The sequence below is a fragment of the Doryrhamphus excisus genome, linkage group LG23, assembly GCF_037039965.1.
Source record: "Doryrhamphus excisus strain RoL-2023G ecotype Guam linkage group LG23, RoL_Dexc_Guam_v1.1, whole genome shotgun sequence".
Taxonomy (NCBI): Eukaryota; Metazoa; Chordata; class Actinopteri; order Syngnathiformes; family Syngnathidae; genus Doryrhamphus; species Doryrhamphus excisus.
This window is the reverse complement of record NC_136379.1, coordinates 9081433-9103426: the sequence shown is the minus strand read 5'-3', so window position 1 is coordinate 9103426 and position 21994 is coordinate 9081433. Positions and strand designations below refer to the sequence as shown.

At 38.1% G+C, this 21994-nt stretch overlaps 1 protein-coding gene across 2 annotated transcripts in view; it reads left to right on the top strand.

Moving 5' to 3' along the window:
* LOC131105642 (protocadherin-1-like) overlaps positions 1-21994 on the top strand; it is a 123026-nt gene that overhangs the window by 56786 nt on the left and 44246 nt on the right. For both annotated transcript variants that reach the window (XM_058054005.2, XM_058054023.2), the window contains exon 4: positions 3733-3952. In XM_058054005.2, the coding sequence (XP_057909988.2) occupies positions 3733-3952 (220 nt within the window). The remainder of the gene's footprint in view (positions 1-3732; positions 3953-21994) is intronic.

Sequence of the window (21994 nt, the reverse complement as noted above, 5' to 3'; positions counted from 1 at the left end):
AATATGTGATATAAAGTTTATACACCCCTGTTCCAGATGTAGAGAAACAAACATGGTCGATGTGCGTCGTCGTTGGTAGGCGTTCAGCAGAAGTAGGCGGAGTTACGAGGAGTAGGCGGAGCTTCTTGCGTAGCTTCCAGATCTTTCAGTAGAAGTCTTTACGTTCCTAGTCTCTGATCCGCTCCACTTTCTTGCAAGATGCTGAGGCGGCTCTTCTATTCCTAGCAAACAAACACGAATACACACACGTACAAAAGGCCAAAAACAAACAAGTGTGTGTGTGTGTGTGTGTGTGTGTGTGTGTGTGTGTGTGTGACAGACAGCCGAGGAATCCTGATGATTTGCGTGGCTTCATTTCTCTCTTCATGTTTATATCCCGGTGCTGATTTATATCCCGGCGCCGGTGCAGGAAGCAGGAAGCGGTTATTAATAACACGCTTCGACTCATCTCGATCCGCCGCTAACACGCGTGTCGGAGTGTTTGCTTCCTTCGGAACGTGGGGAGCTGCTGGGAATGTTGCGTATGGAAGAAAAGATCACCAGACGCTTAAGACAAGATAAATAATTATCCGCATAAAGGAAGAACGGCATCTTGATTGGAATACTTTTTGGAATACTTTCTGGATCACATGATCAGCTTTCAACCAAGGCATGCTGTGGTTGTCCAAAGTGTGGCCCAGGGGTCATTTCGGGACAGTACCTGTTTTTATTGGCCCACAACACACTCTAAATATACTTTTAATAAGAAAAATGAAGAAAAAAACAACAGCAAAAGTGGAAAAATTAAAAATAAAAATAATTAAAGAAAAAAATAATTAAAAAATAAAAATAAATAAATAAAAAATAAAAATACATCAAAATAAAGTCAAAATAAATAACTAAATAAAAGTCAAAATAAAGTCAAAATAAGTAACAAAATAAAGTCAAAATAAATTACAAAATAAAGTCAAAATATATTTACAATATATATATAATTAATTCATATATATAATTAAAAATATATATAAAAAATATATAAAATATAATATAAAAACAAAATCCAATAAAAAAAATATTTCTTGAGGCGCCTGTTCAAGTCCCTGCACAGAGAGGTGGCTTTGTGGTTTAAAAAATAAAAATACATCAAAATAAAGTCAAAATAAATAACTAAATAAAAGTCAAAATAAAGTCAAAATAAATAACAAAATAAAGTCAAAATAAATAACAAAATAAAGTCAAAATATATTTACAATATATATAATTAATTAATATATATAATTAAAAATATATATAAAAAATATATAAAATATAATATAAAAACAAAATCCAATAAAAAAAAAATATTTCTTGAGGCGCCTGTTCAAGTCCCTGCACAGAGAGGTGGCTTTGTGGTTTAAAAAAAAAAAAAATCGTGAAAAAAAAAAAACAAAGTCTTTTCCCGCTGTTTGAACCAGTTCAGGGTCCTAACGGCGATGACACCAGTTTCCATGGTGACCGAGTATCTCCCGAGCCAGGATGTTGCTGTTTATCAGTCAGGCCAGGTGTGTGTTTGTGTGTGTTTGTGTGTGTGTGTGTGTGTCCTGCAGCGCTACATGGACAGCTAATTGTATTTTAATTATAAAAGCATCACATTAGACAGCTACCCCCCACCCCCCCTCGGCCCCCACCCCCATAGCACCACCCAACAAAGCCAATGAAGCTGCAAAGTTTACTTTCAACCTGCTGCTTTTATGCAAACCAGCGTCACTTGAACACCATTTACTCACTCAAATCACATCACATCACATTCACCTCAAATCGTACTAGATAGGACAGCTCCAGCATAACCATAACTGACACTGGTGTTTGACTGCTACTATTTACCGCAGCTGCCAGGTGACGACCTGTGAGGCGTTTTTGTCTTAAACTACACGCTCTCAGATATTTGTGCGGCGTTTTTCTGTCCTTGTTAGACCCAGTTTGTGCTGCTCTCTGAAGGGAGTAGTTAACAGCATGGTAGGAGGTTTTAGTTTAGATTTTTTAAACGGGTTTATTAATCATCTGTTAGCCTTATAAAATGATGAAGTTGGATTAGCAGCCATACCAGGAGATTGATGCAGAGGACTGACAGTTGTTGATAGTAGGCCTCTATGCTAAAATGTACATCCTTTTTTGAAAATCATATCATTCATTTTCATTGTTTAGGAAATGGATAAAAAAATTTTGTGAAATGGAAAAAATTGTTTGAGAAATGCGTGAAAATTTTTTTTCTTTGGAAAACTAAGAAATTTGCAAGCGATGCCAAACTTTTGAGCGGTAGTGTAAGTAAAGGTGGAATAATACAAATACTAGTTTACATGGTTAGGGTCAGTTTACTTGGTGGAGGTAGTAAATGGGATTCGGACTCGTAAATAACTAAAATATAGAAATACGACGTCCCGATGAAAAATATTCCCAGAAAAAGAGGCCCCAATGCAAACAAAAACTTGGTCTTCATTAAGAAACTGTGACACTTGTCCTTTGGAGAGGCAACAGAAGGCGGAAAAATTTTTGTGAAATGGAATTTTTTTTTTGTGAAAGTTAGTTTTTCTTTGGAAAACTAAGAAATTTGCAGATTATATTTTTCCGGATTGGCACTTTTCTTTGGGAATGAGGTGTATACAAAGGTTACATTCTTTCCATTTTAGCAAATAAGCCAAATCCAATTGGAAATTTTTGAAATGGGAATTTTTTTTTTGTGAAATGCATGAAAAAAATTTTTCTTTGGAAAACTAAGAAATTTGCAAATAATGCCAAACCTTTGAGCGGTAGTGTAGATTTTTCCGGATTGTCACTTTTCTTTGTGAATGAGGTGTATACAAAGGTTACATTCTTTCCAAATCCAATTGAAAATTTGTGAAATGGAAAAAAAAAAATTTGTGAAATGCATGAAAAAATTTTTTTCTTTGGAAAACTAAGAAATTTGCAAGCGATCCCAAACTTTTGAGCGGTAGTGTATATTCATTCGGATTGTCACTTTTCTTTGGGAATGAGGTGTATACAAAGGTTACATTCTTTCCAAATCCAATTGGAAATTTGTGAAATGGAAAAAAATTTTTTTGTGAAATGCATGAAAAAAAAATTTTCTTTGGAAAACTAAGAAATTTGCAAGTGATCCCAAACTTTTGAGCGGTAGTGTATATTTTTCCGGATTGTCACTTTTCTTTGGGAATGAGGTGTATACAAAGGTTACATTTTTTCCAAATCCAATTGGAAATTTGTGAAATGGAAAAAAAAAAATTGTGAAATGCATGAAAAAAATTTTTTCTTTGGAAAACTAAGAAATTTGCAAGTGATCCCAAACTTTTTGAACGGGAGTGTACCTACTACTTTCAGGTACAGGTACCTGGGACCCGGACTAAAACTGTCCTATCTAGTCTTTTAGCAAAAACAAAGCAATTATTTTGGGGAAAAAGGTCTAATATGACCATAAAGTTAAAATATTAGGAGAATTAAGTCATAGTTTTAGATTCTTAGATTTTTTTCGCTATAAACAGTAGACTTGTCTTGTAAACGACACAAAATGATAGCGTTTCCGTTGTAGCATTACAAGGCTATCATAACATCAACTTTACTGACAGCCCAGCAATTGTTGCCGTGTCAAATCAATTGAGCGTGTGGCGATCGATAGACAGACAAACATCATCAGAGGATGCAATTTAGAAGACGAGGATGACCGCAGTTCCGACAACCGCAACACGGATTTATATTTATACTTGTGTCCGTCATTACCAGATGCCGCACCGCCGGGTGACCTTCTCCACCGCCAATCAGGCGCAAGACCTTCAGGACGCGTCCCAGCATAGCTACTACGACAGCGGCTTGGATGAATCGGAGACGCCCAGTTCCAAGTCGTCATCCGGGCCGCGGATCGGGCCTTTGGCGCTGCCGGAGGACCACTACGAGCGAACCACTCCCGACGGCAGCATCGGCGAAATGGAGCACCCGGAGAACGGTAAGAGTTGGTTCCTCCTCCCTGTCACGAACGCAGTCGTCAGCAGGAATTCCGACACTGCGCATTTAATCAGATTCCCACAATTCCCTGCACTGCTCATTTAAAGAGGCGGGTGACCTCACAGAAGCACAACACAATCAATATGCAACATAATCAACTCCCACGGCTGAAGGAATTAACATCCCAATTATGTAAATCATACCGAGTCCAACCTTCCATCAGCTCTACTTAAAGATCCACAGGGGGAGGCTAGCGGGAAATAAACCAACACAATTCGCTCCCCGCGTTTGCACTCGTTAGCGTTTTGTCAGCCTGTCAGCACGTTAGCTTGTCGGGTTTCTTACGGCGGCTCGGAACATTAACACGCCACCTTGACGAGGTTTGGTCGGATATAATGAAGTGTTTGTATTTTTTGCTATAGCGTTAGCCGCGCAGGTTGTGTTAGCATGCGGCTTGGCATCGCTAACAAGCGCAAATGAAAAGGATTAGCGTTAGCAGCAAAGGTTTAATTCCTGTAATGAAATGCGTTGAGCAGATGTGTTTGTACAAATGAAGTGAGATGCTTTCAATGTGTTGTTTTTGTCCCTTCTGACTCATTTACTTTCATTCCTTCTCAGTCAATTGCAAATATTCATCATGCCTTTCATTTGCTCTATGATTTCATTATACGCTAGCTACCGTCCTTGGAATAAGTCTTCTTTGCAGCCAAAAAAGCCCCAATAGAGGATTGGGGTGAGGGACTTAACTCCAACCCCAGCTGGGACTCGAACCTCAACCCTTATCATAACCCCTATCCTTAACCAGGACACTAATACTAACCTCTATCCCTAACCAGGACGCTGATACTAACTCCTATCTCTAACCAGGACTCTAAAACTAAAGCCTATCTCTAAGCAGGACGCTAATACTAACTCCTATCCCTAACCAGGACGCTAATACTAACCTAAATCTCTAACCAGGACACTAATACTAACGCCTATCCCTAACCAGGACGCTAATACTAAACCCTATCCCTAACCAGGACGATAATACTAACCCCATCCCTAACCAAGACACTAATACTAAACCCTATCTCTAAGCAGGACGCTAATACTAACCCCTATCCCTAACCAGGACGATAATACTAACCCCATCCCTAACCAAGACACTAATACTAACGCCTACCCCTAACCAGGACGCTAATACTAAACCCTATCCCTAACCAGGACGATAATACTAACCCCATCCCTAACCAAGACACTAATACTAAACCCTATCTCTAAGCAGGACGCTAATACTAACCCCTATCCCTAACCAGGACACTAATACTAACCTCTATCCCTAACCAGGACACTAATACTAACCCCTATCCGTACCCAGGACACTAATACTAACTCCTATCTCTAACCAGGACTCTAATACTAAAGCCTATCTCTAAGCAGGACGCTAATACTAACTCCTATCCCTAACCAGGAGGCTAATACTAACCTAAATCTCTAACCAGGACACTAATACTAACGCCTATCCCTAACCAGGACGCTAATACTAAACCCTATCCCTAACCAGGACGATAATACTAACCCCATCCCTAACCAAGACACAAATACTAAACCCTATCTCTAAGCAGGACGCTAATACTAACCCCTATCCCTAACCAGGACACTAATACTAACCCCTATCCGTAACAAAGGCCCTAATCCTAACCCCTTATCTTTAACCAGGGTCACTAACCCCCATTCCCAATACTAACCCCCATCCCTAACCAAGACCCAAGTACTAACTCCTTGTCCCTAACCAGGACCCTAATACTAACTCCCTGTCCCTAACCAGGACACTAATACTAACTCCCTGCCCCTAACCAGGACACTAATACTAAATCCTTGTCCCTCAGCAGGACACTAATACTAACTCCCTGTCCCTAACCAGGGCCCCTAACCCCATTCCTAATACTAACCCTCATCCTTAACGAGGACCCTAATCCTAACCCCTATTCCTAACGCCTATCCCTAACGAGGACCCTAATCCTAACCGCTATTCCTAACCAGGACCATAATCCAAAACCCTATCCCTAATGAGGACCCTAATCCTAACTCCTATCCCTAACTAGGGCGCTAGTCTTAACCCCTATCCCTAGCGAAGACCCTAATCCTAACTCTCTAATCCATAACGAGGACTCTAATCCTAACCCTCATCCTTAACGAGGACCCTAACCCTCACCCTTAACGAGGACCTTAATCCTAACCCCTATCCCCAACAAGGACCCTAATCCTAACCCTCATCCCTAACTAAAACCCTAATTCTAACCCCTATGCCCAAGACCCTAATCCTAACCTCTATCCCTAACAAGGACCCTAATCCTAACCCCTATCCCTAACAAGGACCCTAACCCCTATCCCTAATGAGGACCCTAACCCTAACCCCTATCCCTAACGAGGACCCTACTCCTAATCCTAACCCCTACCCTTAACAAGGACCCTAATCCTAACCCCTATCCCTAACGAGGAACCTAATCCTAACCCCTATCCCTAACGAGGACCCTACTCCTAATCCTAACCCCTACCCTTAACAAGGACCCTAATCCTAACCCTCATCCTTAACGAGGACCCTAACCCTCACCCTTAACGAGGACCTTAATCCTAACCCCTATCCCCAACAAGGACCCTAATCCTAACCCTCATCCCTAACTAAAACCCTAATTCTAACCCCTATGCCCAAGACCCTAATCCTAACCTCTATCCCTAACAAGGACCCTAATCCTAACCCCTATCCCTAACAAGGACCCTAACCCCTATCCCTAATGAGGACCCTAACCCTAACCCCTATCCCTAACGAGGACCCTACTCCTAATCCTAACCCCTACCCCTAACAAGGACCCTAATCCTAACCCCTATCCCTAACGAGGACCCTAGTCCTAACCCCAACCTTCATTTAGGAGCTGTGTACGTTAACGTGTGAGGAAGTCTGTCTTCATGAAAGAGTTCTTATGAGAGCAACTTCCTGCCTGGTAGTGCGTGTGACCTTAATTAACCCAAATGAAGCAGTAAAAGTTGTGGTGTTGAAGTGTCGGAGTGCTTATATGACACGCGCGCTAATTTAATTCTGCCTCTCAGCGCCTCGGCGTCCTTACAGAGGAATAATATATGCAAATGGAAAAGCATGAGTAAATAATGAAAGAAATGATTTGAGGAAAAAGGTACTCACAGTCTTCAATTAGGCTTTAAATGCTTTCTTATGACAACACACAGGAAGTGCTGCGCTAATATGCAAATGGGCTGCTGATGTACAGTAGCACTTCACGTTTATAGACTGCAACAACACACGCACACATTGAAGCAAGCCATCTTGTTGTTGGTGCCAACGCCTCGTTAGCGCTCACACCAATTAAGGATGTGTCAGTGAAACGGTCACCAAAGCAAACGGCAAAGTGGACGAGTGGAAATGTCACCTCGTGTCTGTTGACATCCGCACACATTGTGTAACGCCAGTGTTTCATAGTTCAGTGGGAGTGGGTTTTTTTTTGGGGGGGGGGGCAGAAATGACTCATCTTATCAAGTTAGCTTAATTGTCCATTTAGTGCAGCTGCCAGGTGACGACCTGTGAGGCGTCTTTGTCTTAAACTACACACTCTCAGATATTTGTGCAGCGTTTTTCTGTCCTCGTTAGACTTGGTTTAGACTAGGTTTGCGCACTGTTGATACTGACACTGGTGTTTGACGGCTACTATTTAGCGCAGCTGCCAGGTGACGACCTGTGAGGCGTCTTTGTCTTAAACTACACACTCTCAGATATTTGCGCAGTGTTTTTCTGTCCTCGTTACACTTGGTTTAGACTAGGTTTGCACTAGGTTTGCGCACTGTTGATACTGACACTGGTGTTTGACGGCTACTATTTAGCGCAGCTGCCAGGTGACGACCTGTGAGGCGTCTTTGTCTTAAACTACACACTCAGATATTTGTGCGGCGTTTTTCTGTCCTTGTTAGACCCAGTTTGTGCTGCTCTCTGAAGGGAGTAGTTAACAGCATGGTAAGAGATTTTAATTTAGATTTTTTAATGGGTTTATTAATCATCTATTAGCCGTATAAAATGATGAACTGCATGAAAATGTGTTTTTCTTTAGAAAACACTCTCAGATATGCAGCGTTTTTGTGTCCTTGTTAGACCCAGTTTGTGCTGAGTAGGGAGTAGTTAACAGCATATTTTTTTTACCAATAATAGACCACAATCAAACGGAGGACATCACTGTGTTATGTACCAAAAAAAAAAAAAGGGTTTTATATACTTGTACTCGGTTGGAACGCTAATGACCGCCATGATGACTTGAGCGCTTTAGCAAATGGATGCACTTTAGCAACACGCTGAGTGCTTCATGTTGCTAATGCACACCTGCTCCTCCGTGTGGATCATGTGCAGATACTCCCATCATCTGGATTTAGCCGCTACTAATCTGTATCCCGGTGACATGCGAGCGTGTGCGTCGGATGGAAAATCCGGAAAAACTGGAAATTCAACTCCGAGCTCACCGGAAAAGAAAAAAAAGTGACGCATGTAAAAAAACAATCCATCAATTCAACTCTTCAATTTTCAGTGCCTGGTGTTGCTGTTGCCATGACAACCAATCAGTCACATTCATATCAATATCTGCTGTGCTATACCGCCGAGGTCAAGACAACACTTCACATGATCAGGGGATCGGATCCCGAATCTGGCGGATCAGTGGAAAAGTCGGTGTTAGATGGAGGTCGAACACTCCACGTGCTTCCGTCGGTCCTCACGTAATGCACCTTAATGCCAACGGCTCTTTCTGCTCGCTAATGTCTCCACTTCCTGTGTGTATTTGTGTGTGTGTGTGTGGTTGAGTGAGCGCTGAGAGCGAGAGAGGAAAGTTGAGCCGAGTGAAAAGAGCCAAAAGGAGGCAGTAAATGGAAGTTCGATGCCGCGTGTGTGTGTGCGAGACCGCACTGTTTTTCATCACACTCACACTTTTATCTGCGGACTGCATCAGCCTGAGTGAGATTTTCTATCTGCGCTCTTCATCATCCTCACTTTGTTTCTTTGCTTCTCACATCAAAGTGTGAACACGAAGCACTCGTGCGCACACGCACTCGTGCGCACACGCACTCGTGCGCACACGCACACACATAGACTCTCCATGCACGGGTCTCCAATCTCGCTTGGTTGCGTCGATAAAATAAACTGCCATGTGACCCACAGTGAAAGCCAGTTTGACGCCCCTGTGCAAAAAACACCCCAACAAAATTCACATATAATATCTAATAATATATTTGATTTCAAATTAATTATTTTTTCATTTTTATAGCACTTTTAGTGCCAACCAAAACGGAGCTGCGGTCCGAAAATGGCCCCCAGACCGCGCTTTGTACACCCGGCAATGTTAGCCGAGGAGGCTACGTTTGAAGGCTTCATTTCTTGTTTTTTCGGAGCGAGCTTTGCTAATACGTCACTCTATTCATACCAAAAATAGATTTGGATCATAAGAACATGTAGCAGGAAGGATCAAGATTGCCAGTGATATTTAGGAGTATTTATCAGTAATATTTAGGAGTATTTTTTGTTTATGTAGTAGTACATGATGTGGTGTATTTTGTTATATAACAGTATTATAGTGATATAGTAATACATGGTATGGGATATGATGTGGTATATTATGTAGTAGTACATGATGTGGTGTATTTTGTGATATAACAGTATTATAGTGATATAGTAATACACGATATGTATATTAATTCATTCATTTTAGTATATTAACAGTATTATAGTGATAGTAGTACATGATATGGTATATTATGTGGTATGTTATGTAGTAGTACATGATGCGGTGTATTTTGTGATACAACAGTATTATAGTGTTATAGTAATTCACAAAATGGTATATGATGTGGTATATTAACAGTATCATAGTGATATAGTACACAATATGGTATATGATGTGGTATATTAACAGTATCATAGTGATATAGTACACGATATGGTATATGATGTGGTATATTAACAGTATTATAGTGATATAGTACATGATATGGTATATGATGTGGTATATTAACAGTATTATAGTGATATAGTACACGATATGGTATATGATGTGGTATATTAACAGTATTATAGTGATATAGTACACGATATGGTATATGATGTGGTATAGTAACAGTATCATAGTGATATAGTACACGATATGGTATATGATGTGGTATATTAACAGTATTATAGTGATATAGTACACGATATGGTATATGATGTGGTATATTAACAGTATCATAGTGATATAGTACACGATATGGTATATGATGTGGTATATTAACAGTATTATAGTGATATAGTACACGATATGGTATATGATGTGGTATATTAACAGTATCATAGTGATATAGTACACGATATGGTATATGATGTGGTATATTAACAGTATTATAGTGATATAGTAATTCAAGATATGGTATATGATGTGGTATATTAACAGTATTATAGTGATATAGTAGTACACGATATGGTATATGATGTGGTATATTAACAATATTATAGTGATATAGTAATTCAAGATATGGTATATGATGTGGTATATTAACAATATTATAGTGATATAGTAATTCAAGATATGGTATATGATGTGGTATATTAACAGTATTATATTGATATAGTACACGATATGGTATATGATGTGGTATATTAACAGTATTATAATGATATAGTACACAATATGGTATATGATGTGGTATATTAACAGTATCATATTGATATAGTACACAATATGGTATATGATGTGGTATATTAACAGTATTATAGTGATATAGTACACAATATGGTATATGATGTGGTATATTAACAGTATTATATTGATATAGTACACGATATGGTATATGATGTGGTATATTAACAGTATTATAGTGATATAGTACACGATATGGTATATGATGTGGTATATTAACAGTATCATAGTGATATAGTACACGATATGGTATATGATGTGGTATATTAACAGTATTATATTGATATAGTACACGATATGGTATATGATGTGGTATATTAACAGTATCATAGTGATATAGTACACGATATGGTATATGATGTGGTACATTACGCAGTGGCGGGCGATGTGGCGTGTGTGTGTGTGTGAGAGGATGATTTCCATGATCTAGTACTAGAGGATCCATCCCGCTGTGAGCAGCTCGTGGATGAAGCTAACGTACATTTCCTCTTCTGGCAGCTGCTTACTTTGCAAAAAAAAAAAAAAAAATCACTTACCGACTAATAATGTCGCTCTCTCACACAAATACACACACACGAATACACACACACACACACGCTCATTAGAGCCTGCAGTGTTACAGCGCTGCATGCTGCGTGTTCAAAGCCTTTCTAGGCCGAACAACGTGCTCGCTGGCAGCATTGCATAATGATGAAAGCGGACGTCCACGCTTGTGGAAGTGGGACACTCGCTGAGAGATGGTCTGACGAAACCACAGTCCTGAGGACGCACGCACGCACGTGTGTGTGTGTGTGTGTGTGTGTGTGTGTGTGTGTTGCTCATTAGTAGATAAAAGCAGCAGTGATAGTTGAGGTGATTCCCCCCCCCCCCCCCCCCCCCCCTCCCCCCCCGTGGAAGCGTTACCTCCCTCTCTGTTTTCCATTTGTGTGGCAGAGTGAGAGCTCTTGTGACGTCAAGGAGCTTTGCAGGAACAGGCGGCGTTCTTTGGATGCCCTCGCTCGTTCCCGGAGGCAGTGAGATGGATTTATTTTTCCAGGTCTGTTGTTTATTTGAGCTTATCCGAGGCGGTCGCAGTACGCGTCCTCGTCATCATCATCATCCTCACACGTCGGGTATGTTTGGCAGTAAAACTCTCGGTTGTAGTACTGATGTACAGCTTCGCAGTCACACATTCCCGATATGTTGACCCCGTCAACAACATTAGTGTTTGTACTGACATATGTACAATACAGTACTCTGATGGTACTGCCAACTACAGGGTGTCCCTCGAGTCCAGACGTATCAGACAGTAAATTGTACATGTACTGTATCATGTGCATATGCCGTGCTTCATTGAATTAAATGGAAAATAAATACATATTCTGTAACTGAAAATAATAAGTCATAAATAAGTTTGTTCATATTTTAATATTTTAAATACATTTAAATACTTTTAAATATATTAAAAAAAAATTTTTTTTATATTTTTAAATATGTTCTAATGTTGTTAATATTGTTAATATTTCTAATATTTTAATATTTTTAATAGTTTTAACTATTTTACTGTAATTCATAATTTTACAGATGTTTTCATCAAAAGAATGTATAATACTATATATATATATGTGCTGGTCATAATAATATACATGCAATATTTTTAAATTAATATTTTAAATACTTTTAAATACTTCTAAATATTAAAAAAATATTTTGAAATATTTTTAAATATGTTCTAATATTGTTAATATTTTTAATGTTTTAATATTTCTAACTATTTTTACTGTAATTAATAATTTTACAGATGTTTTCATCAAAAGAATGTATAATACTATACATATCTTCTGTTCATAATAATATACATGCAATATTTTTAAATTAATATTAAAAAAAATAATTAAATATTTTTAAATATTTGTAAATATATTCTAAAGTTAATATTTCTATTATTTTTAATAGTTTTAACAGTTTAAACTATTTTTACTGTAATTAATAATTTTACAGATGTTTTCATCAAAAGAATGTATCATACTATATATATATATATGCGTTCTGTTAATAATAATATACATGCAATATTTTTAAATTAATATTTTAAATACTTTTAAATATTTTTTAAAAAAAATATTTTTTAAATATGTTCTAATATTGTTAATATTTCTAATAGTTGTAACTATTTTTACTGTAATTAATAATTTTACAGATGTTTTCATCAAAAGAATGTATAATACTATATATATATATATATGTTCTGTTCATAATAATATACATGTAATATTTTAAAATAATAACTTTAAAAAATATGTATTTTATTATGTAAATAAATGTATTTGTTTTTTAATAATATATGCATGAATAAATTAATGAATATTCAAAGTAAAAACTTTAATATGTATTATATATTAACTTTTGAAGACATATAGTATGATTGGTGGTTTTAACCGTGGTATAGTACTGATACTAATACTAATACTGCATTCCTGTTTCACTACACATGGCTAGCCAAACATGTCGGCTTCATGATCCCATCGCACGTTCGAGTTCCCGTCACGAATCGCGATGCGACGAGCGAGCTAAAAGCGGCTCGGCTAAATCCGCCTCCCGCCGAGTTCTGGCTCCGGTCGGCGCCGGCAGCTTTTTCCCGGTGAGCTTTTCCGACGTCTCCAGGGCAGATGGCGTCTCCCGGTGGGTGGGATGGGGGGGAGATTGGAATGGGGGGGGGGGGGGGGGTGACACCTGGGAACCTGTCCAATGAGAGCGTTGTGGACACAGCAGGGGGGTTAGCCACAGGTCTGGTAGCTAGGTTAGCGTTGCATCATGGGAACTAATGAATGTGTGTGTAAAAGTGCACACATTGGGACTTCCTGTTGCGTCAAACTTTGCCGATGCATCACCTTGGCAACCGTCAATGCGGACCTGCAAAGCATCCTGGGACACGTAGGCAATATAGGAACCTGTCAGCGCCAGGAGTGACGATGCTAATGGATTAGCTCGGGCTTAAAGGTGCGCGGCGGCGGCGGCGGCGGTCGGTCACATGCTGCTGCTTCACGTTAGCACGCCAATTAAAGCGGGCAGATTAATGCTCTCAGTAATTAATGAGCAGCTTAGCGAGTGGACCTGCTCTTTTAAACCAATATTGTTTCTGCTCAAGGCAAAAAAAAACAAAAACTGGAGCATTTCCTGAGCTGTCGCTCAACAGGAAGCTGCCCAGCCAGCCGCTCAGGATTAGCAAACATTAGCGCTAATGGCTAATGGGGCGGAGCAAGGAGGTCGTGTAGTCGTGCTACTCAGTCATCATTACCTCTCATTCCGCTACGTAGCTAATATGTCCGCTTTCGGAGGCAGGAAGTGAAACAAATAACACACATAGAATACAGGAAGTGAACAAATGTATTGTAATAAAAACACGGGACGACATTGTGGCGTTGGTAGCACCTGTTGCTTATCCAAAGGAGATCCAAACCACTTTTTCGTTTTTTTTGGAATTCCGTGAAAACGAGCCGTGTCGTTTATGTACTCACCCGCCAATTATCCGTACGGGGCGGCGCCCCCGGTCGCCCGAGCCAAACGGCGTTTGTTCAGCGCCTCCGTATTCATTTTGCCAGGTGACCTCGCTAACCCGGCGGCCCATCCAGCCAATTAGGAGAAGCGGCTTGAATGGAAGTAAAGACGTGGGGGGGGGTTGGCTCAGGGCGGTTGTCACGGCAACGCAAGCTTTGATGCGCGTGTTACATGTGGGCGAGAGGAGCGCAGACAAAAGCAGGGAAGGATGGGGAGGTGAAGCGACGGCGGCGGCGGAGGTAAGCGAAGAAAGATCCGGATGGCGGCGGAGGCAAGTGCCGCGACCCCCTCCCCTCCTTCTTCGTCGACAGCAGTATGGCGGCCTGGCCCCCCCCGTTTGGCCGCCAGCCTTCGCTTTACAGGATTTGGAGCAGATTACGGGGGTTTTGGGGAGGGGAGACTTCAGGATTGAACAAAAAGCGGTGGCTAATCCACAGTGACCCTCTGCTAATCCACTTATTTGCCAGGTATTAGCGCAATGATCCTCCTCGAGTTAATAAGGTTCCCCCCCCCCCAAAGGGCCTCCGGCGCAGCAGGAAGTCATCACAACAACATGTTTAGTCTTCCTTTTATCAGTTGCGTGAAATTAATTTCATCTTTACGTCTTCAAACGCTTGCTTTTCTGGCGTGACGCCCGTTTTTAGATACGAACAGTGGCGTCATTAGGACTATTTTAGGGGGGATTCAGCCCCCCTAAAATGTTTTTAAGCCCTCTTAAATATTTTTTTTTAATTATTTTTTTTAATATTTTTTTATTATTTTGCCTATTTTTTTTATTTATTTGTATAATTTTTTTTATTTTATTTTTAATTTATTTTTTATTAACAAGCAAGCCATAATCAGAAGAAGAAAAATAATGATAGTAATAATAACAGGCTAATTAATAATATATAATATAATAATAATACAATGATTAAAACCACCAATTATATATGTCTTCAAAAGTTAATATATAGTGCATATACATTTTTTACTTTGAATATTCATTAATTTATTCATGCATATATTATTAAAAATACATTTATTTACATAACAAAATACACATTTTTAAAGTTATTAATTTTAAAATATTGCATGTATATTATTATAAACAGAACATATATAAATATTTTTTGATGAAAACATCTGTAAAATTATTAATTACAGTTAAAATAGTTAAAAATATTAAAAATAGTTAAAAATATTAAAATATTATTTTTTGATGTATTAGAAATATTAACAATATTAGAAGATATTTAAAAATATTTAAAAATATTTTAAAGTATTTTAAAGTATTTTAAAGTATTTTAAAGTATTTTAAAGTATTTAAAATATTAAAATATGAACAAACTTATTTATGACTTATTAACATTCGCTGGAGCCTATCCCATTATTTTTTTTAAATATATTAGAAATATTAACAATATTAGAAGATATTTAAAAATATTTAAAAAAATATTTAAAAATATTTTAAAGTATTTTAAAGTATTTTAAAGTATTTTAAAGTATTTTAAAGTATTTAAAATATTAAAATATGAACAAACTTATTTATGACTTATTAACATTTGCTGGAGCCTATCCCAGCTGTCTTCTAGCGAGAGGCGTTGGCCAGCCAATCACAGGGCACATATAGACAAACAACCATTCACACTCACATTCATACCTATGGACAATTTGGAGACGCTAACTAACCTAGCATGGTTTGGGAACGTGGAAGGAAACCGGAATACCCGGAGAAAGAAAACCCACGCATGCACGGAAGGAACATGCAAATTCCACACAAAGATGGCCGAGGGTGGAATTGAACCTGGGTTTTCAAGCTGTGAGGCCTGCATGCTAACCACTCATCCACTATGCAGTCCTGTTTTGTAAATTGGAAATATTTTACACAAAATATTGACTCGAGGAACGTTAGCATGTGGCTGTTAGCCGTAGGAAGTGTCCAAACCCCACTCCAGTGTGCTTTCAGCGTCGTTGCGGCAACAAAAGAAGAAAAGACATTAAAAAAAAAAATAAAAAAAACGATTTACAGTTGACGTGAACATGAGCATATTTTTTATTCCCACTATCACGCTTTTCCCATCTAACTCAGAATTCCTCCCAGGTCATCCAATAAAAGCTCACACAACATGTGCCGACTCATCAAAGCGGAATAAAGGAGAGACTAAAGATTAATGATCTCTCCTCGCCCTCCTCTATTCAGAGCCAGTGCCTCCTCTTCCTCAGCCCTTTCCTCCTCCTCCACCTCCACCTCCTCCTCCTCCTCTTTCAGGCGGCTGCTTATTGGATTGTGGAACGTTGGCGTCGTATCGATTTCTGCTCTCACTTCAGAGCTGGCGGGTCTTTGCCGAGCGTTGTTGTGTGTTCTTCCTCTCTGGACCGACCTCACGCTGTGAGAGTCCACTGTTGAGCGCTTCATAAAGATGAGTCCGCCGCACAAAGTAGTTCCTAGTTTAGTTAGCCTAGCCTAGTTTGCTAGGCGAGGAGGTTTGGTGGAATGATTTATTTGAAGTGTAGATGTTCGGTTCCGGCCAAAGGAGAATGGAATGGATGGCTTGCAAATAAGGTATAAGCTCCTTATATGCATTTTTGGCCTTGTGTGACTTATGTATGTTTTTTCTACCTAATTATGCATTTTTGGCCTTGTGCGACTTATGTATGTTTTTTCTACCTAAATATGCATTTTTGGTCTTGTGCGACTTATGTATGTTTTTTCTACCTAATTATGCATTTTTGGCCTTGTGCGACTTATTTACGTTTTTTTCTACCTAATTATGCATTTTTGGCCTTGTGCGACTTATGTATGTTTTTTCTACCTAATTATGCATTTTTGGCCTTGTGCGACTTATGTATGTTTTTTCTACCTAATTATGCATTTTTGGCCTTGTGCGACTTATTTACGTTTTTTTCTACCTGATTATGCATTTTTGGCCTTGTGCGACTTATGTATGTTTTTTCTACCTAATTATGCATTTTTGGCCTTGTGCGACTTATGTATGTTTTTTCTACCTAATTATGCATTTTTGGTCTTGTGCGACTTATGTATGTTTTTTCTACCTGATTATGCATTTTTGGCCTTGTGCGACTTATGTATGTTTTTTCTACGTAATTATGCATTTTTGGTCTTGTGCGACTTATGTATGTTTTTTCTACCTAATTATGCATTTTTGGCCTTGTGCGACTTATGTATGTTTTTTCTACCTAATTATGCATTTTTGGCCTTGTGCGACTTATACTCCAGTGCGACTTATGTATGTTTTTTTTCTACCTAATTATGCATTTTTGGCCTTGTGCGACTTATGTATGTTTTTTCTACCTAATTATGCATTTTTGGCCTTGTGCGACTTATGTATGTTTTTTCTACCTAATTATGCATTTTTGGTCTTGTGCGCCATATAGTCCAGTGTGACTTATTTATGTTTTTTTTCTACCTAATTATGCATTTTTGGCCTTGTGCGACTTATACTCCAGTGCGACTTATGTATGTTTTTTTCTACCTAATTATGCATTTTTGGCCTTGTGCGACTTATAGTCCAGTGCGACTTATGTATGTTTTTTTCTACCTAATTATGCATTTTTGGCCTTGTGCGACTTATAGTCCAGTGCGACTTATTTATGTTTTTTTCTACCTGATTATGCATTTTTGGCCTTGTGCAACTTATGTATGTTTTTTCTACCTGATTATGCATTTTTGGCCTTGTGCGACTTATAGTCCAGTGCGACTTATGTATGTTTTTTTCTACCTAATTATGCATTTTTGGCCTTGTGCGACTTATAGTCCAGTGCGACTTATTTATGTTTTTTTCTACCTAATTATGCATTTTTGGTCTTGTGTGACCCCCCCCCCAAAAAAAAAAAAAAAAAACTTTCATTTTTCTGTGTATGGACACAGATGCAACCCCCCCAGCCCCCTGATATCAAAGAGATCCAGGTAGGTCGTCAATGAATGGAGTCCCTGTGATCCGCTGGCATGTGATTGGATTATCCTGTCATCTGCAGCAGATGATCTGCTCGTCCACCCTCAACAAAAAAACGCCAGATCCCTTCTGCTGCACTACACCCCCCCCCCCTTCTGATCCCTAAGCTGATTTGATAGACAATAGCATTAAGCCTGCACCACATGTCTTTCATTAGCGTGGGTCGCGGGGGTGCTGAGGCAGGTATATGTGTGTGTGTGTGTGTGTGTGTGTGTGTGTGTGGCGTTCAAGTGTGTGTATTTAGTCCAATTAGATGTCGGATCAATAAAAGCAGCAAACGCAGACTGTAGACGAGGTGGAACTTAAAACAAGCTCAGGTAATGGTTCCCCTGCCGCCAAGCTGCTCAGATGGACTCTCATTGGCGAGGAATGTAGTGAGGAGGTCAAAGGGCGCAGTTGGACCCGATGATTAGGAGCAGGCGAGGGAGGACCAAAGGAGGGAAGTTTAACAGGTTTTGAAGCGCAGACTTTTTTTTTTTTTTTTTTTTGGTTTGTTTTGCTCCTCGCAGCTTGTCTGCCAGCAGGAGGAGTTGGACTCGCCCGAGATCAAAACCAAACCATCTGTTCAGGCTGTGGCTGCTGACCCTAAAAATCACACACACGGATTATATACTTTATATATATACAAATATATATATATATATGATTTGCAGCGTCATAAACATGTGCCACCTGTCCTCCGACACAGTCATACTATGTGAAGCAACTACCCAGCATGCATTGCATTGGCTCATGGACATGTGGGTCCAATCGTACCATGCCTGGATCCACTTCACACCTAAAGGCTGCTACATTTGCCAGTGTGAGCGCACTGATCCGTGCCCAAGCGAGCACCGACACTTACACCAGTGAAATCATTAGGCCTATTTTAGGGGGACTTCAGCTCCTAAATCATAAATAATTTTAGATTTTTTATAGATTTTTTAAAAATATTTTTTAAATTAAATTTTTTTTTTTTTTTTTTAAATATTTTTTTAAATTTTTTTATAGATTTTTTTTACAAAAAAAATCTCTGACCAATTTTATATAATAAGGCAAAACTAATATTAGCCTACTACTACTACTACTACTAGTAGTAGTAATAATCAGAAGGAGAATAATAATGATAGTAATAATAATAGGCTAATTAATTATATAATAATGATTATTATATACTGTATATATACTGACACTAGTGTTTGACGGCTACTATTTAACGCAGGTGACGACCTGTGAGGTGTCTTTGTCTTAAACTACACACTCTCAGATATTTGTGCGGCGTTTTTCTGTCCTTGTTAGACCCAGTTTGTGCTGCTCTCTGAATGGAGTAGTTAACAGCACGGTAAGATATTTTAATTTTAGTTTAGATTTTTAAATGGGTTTATTAATAATCTATTAGCCTTATAAAATGATGAACTTGGATTAGCAGCCATAGCAGGAGATTGATGCAGATGACTGACAGTTGTTGATAGTAGGCCTCTATGCTAAAATGTACATCCTTCTTTGAAAATCATCTCATTCATTTTTATTGTTTGTAAAATGGAAAAAAAATTTTGTGAAATGCATGAAAATGTGTTTTTCTTTGGAAAACACTCTTAGATATATGTCTTCTTGCAGAGTTGTGCGGCGTTTTTCTGTCCTTGTTAGACCCAGTTTGTGCTGCTCTCTGAAGGGAGTAGTTAACAGCATGGGAAGAGATTTTAGTTTAGATGTACATCCTTCTTTGAAAATCATCTCATTCATTTTCATTGTTTGAGAAATGGATAAAGAATTTTGTGAAATGGAAAAAAAAAATCGGGAAATGCATGAATTTTTTTTTTTTTTGGAAAACTAAGAAATTTGTAAGTGATCCCAAACTTTTGAGTGGTAGTGTATGTATGGGTATCTCTATCTCTCTTTTTATTTTTAATTTTTCACTTTTCATTTTTCATTTTTCATTTTTCATTTTTCATTTTTTTTTATTTTTTATTTTTTATTTTTTTGGAAGAATGACTGGAAATAATAAATAAAGATCAGTATGAACGCAGGCCAGGTTTCCTGAACCTCATGCATGAAGAACATGAAGAACATGAAGAACATGAAGAACATGAAGAACGTGAAGAACATGAAGAACATGAAGAACATGAAGAACATGAAGAACATGAAGAACATGAAGAACATGAAGAACATGTGCTCCACACCCATCCTGTAGTGTCATTGTCGCTTAGCAGCAGAGACATCCGTCATCATGCTGGCAGGCTGCAGCGTCACTCAGGGCCACGGGTCAGAGGTCACGGCGGGGTACAAGGACGCAGCCCGCGGGCGGAACATACTCACCATGTGACACACATTGAGCGTGTCCCTGATGGACTCGGGGGGGGTCACCTCCCCTGCAGCACAACAAGCATTCTCCTCCCGCAGGACCACAAAGTCAGAACGCAACAACCTTCTTTCCTCCGTCCTCCTCCTCCTCTTCCTCTTTGTGTGCGCGCCATTAATTGGCCGATCTGCTATGGCGCTCGTTAAGCCCGTTAGCACTACACAGTGCATCATCTTCATCATCACACCAGCGTCTCTGGAGGGAGACGCGGGTCCAGATGTCCTCCCAGATGTCCTCCCCTCCCGTTTTCTTTTTTTTGCTGCTCGGAGAGATGCTGCTTTGTGGAACGTTCTAGAAGCTCCAACCTGTACGCGGACGTATGATCCCACCTCGCATCCTCAGTGGAGCTAATGACCTTCTGTTGGGGCAGGACGCTCTAGTTGCTCACATATCTATTTCAATAAGCTATTTCAACATGGGAAACATCTAGAAATATTTTTATTTTTATTTTTATTTTTATTTTTATTTTTATTTTTATTTTTATTTTCTGATATTATTAGTAGTATAATAATAATTATTATTATTATTATATTATAATTTTATTATTAGTAGTATAATAATGAGTTGATTTTGTCGTTTGTTGATTATTATTATTATTATTATTATTATTATTATTATTATTATTATTATTATTATTATTATTATTATTATTATTATTATTATTATTATACTTAATCTTAATAATAATAATAATAATAATAATAATAATAATAATAATAGTATAGCCTAAAATAACTACAAAATATAATAATTACTTCAAAATATAAATAATAATAATTTTTATATTTTTATATTTTGTAGTCATTTTAGGATATTTTTATAATATTATTATTATTATTAGTATATAATAATAATAATAATAGCCTAAAATCACTACAAAATATGATAATTACTTAAAAATATAAATAATAATAATTTTTATATATGTTTATATTTTGTAGTTATTTTAGGATATTTTGATAATATATTATTATTATTATTAGTAGTAGTAGTAGTAATAATAATAGAATAATAATAATAATAATAGCCTACAATAACTACAAAAAATTCAAAATATAAATAATTGTAATTTTTATATATGTTTATATTTTGTAGTTATTTTAGGCTATTATTATTATATTATAATATTATTAGTAGTATAATAATCATAATAATAATTATTATATTATAATATTATTATTAGTAGTATAATAATAATAATTATTATATTATAATATTATTATTAGTAGTATAATAATGAGTTGATTTGTCGTCATGAAGGCCAATCAGATGTTCCCGTTGGGTGTGTCCATGTCGTTTTCCGCCACCAGGAATCCTCGCCTCAACAAGCGGAAAGTCTCCTCAGATGCGTTCATGGACATCAGGGTCATTACCTTTTTATTTTGTTACTCAGTTGAGGAGGCAAGTGTCAATGGCGTCCCATCACGATGAAGGGTCTTGAAGCTTCACCGTGTGCGGTCACGATGGCGTCCACTCGCTGACATGTCAAACAGGCGGCGGCGGCGGCGGCG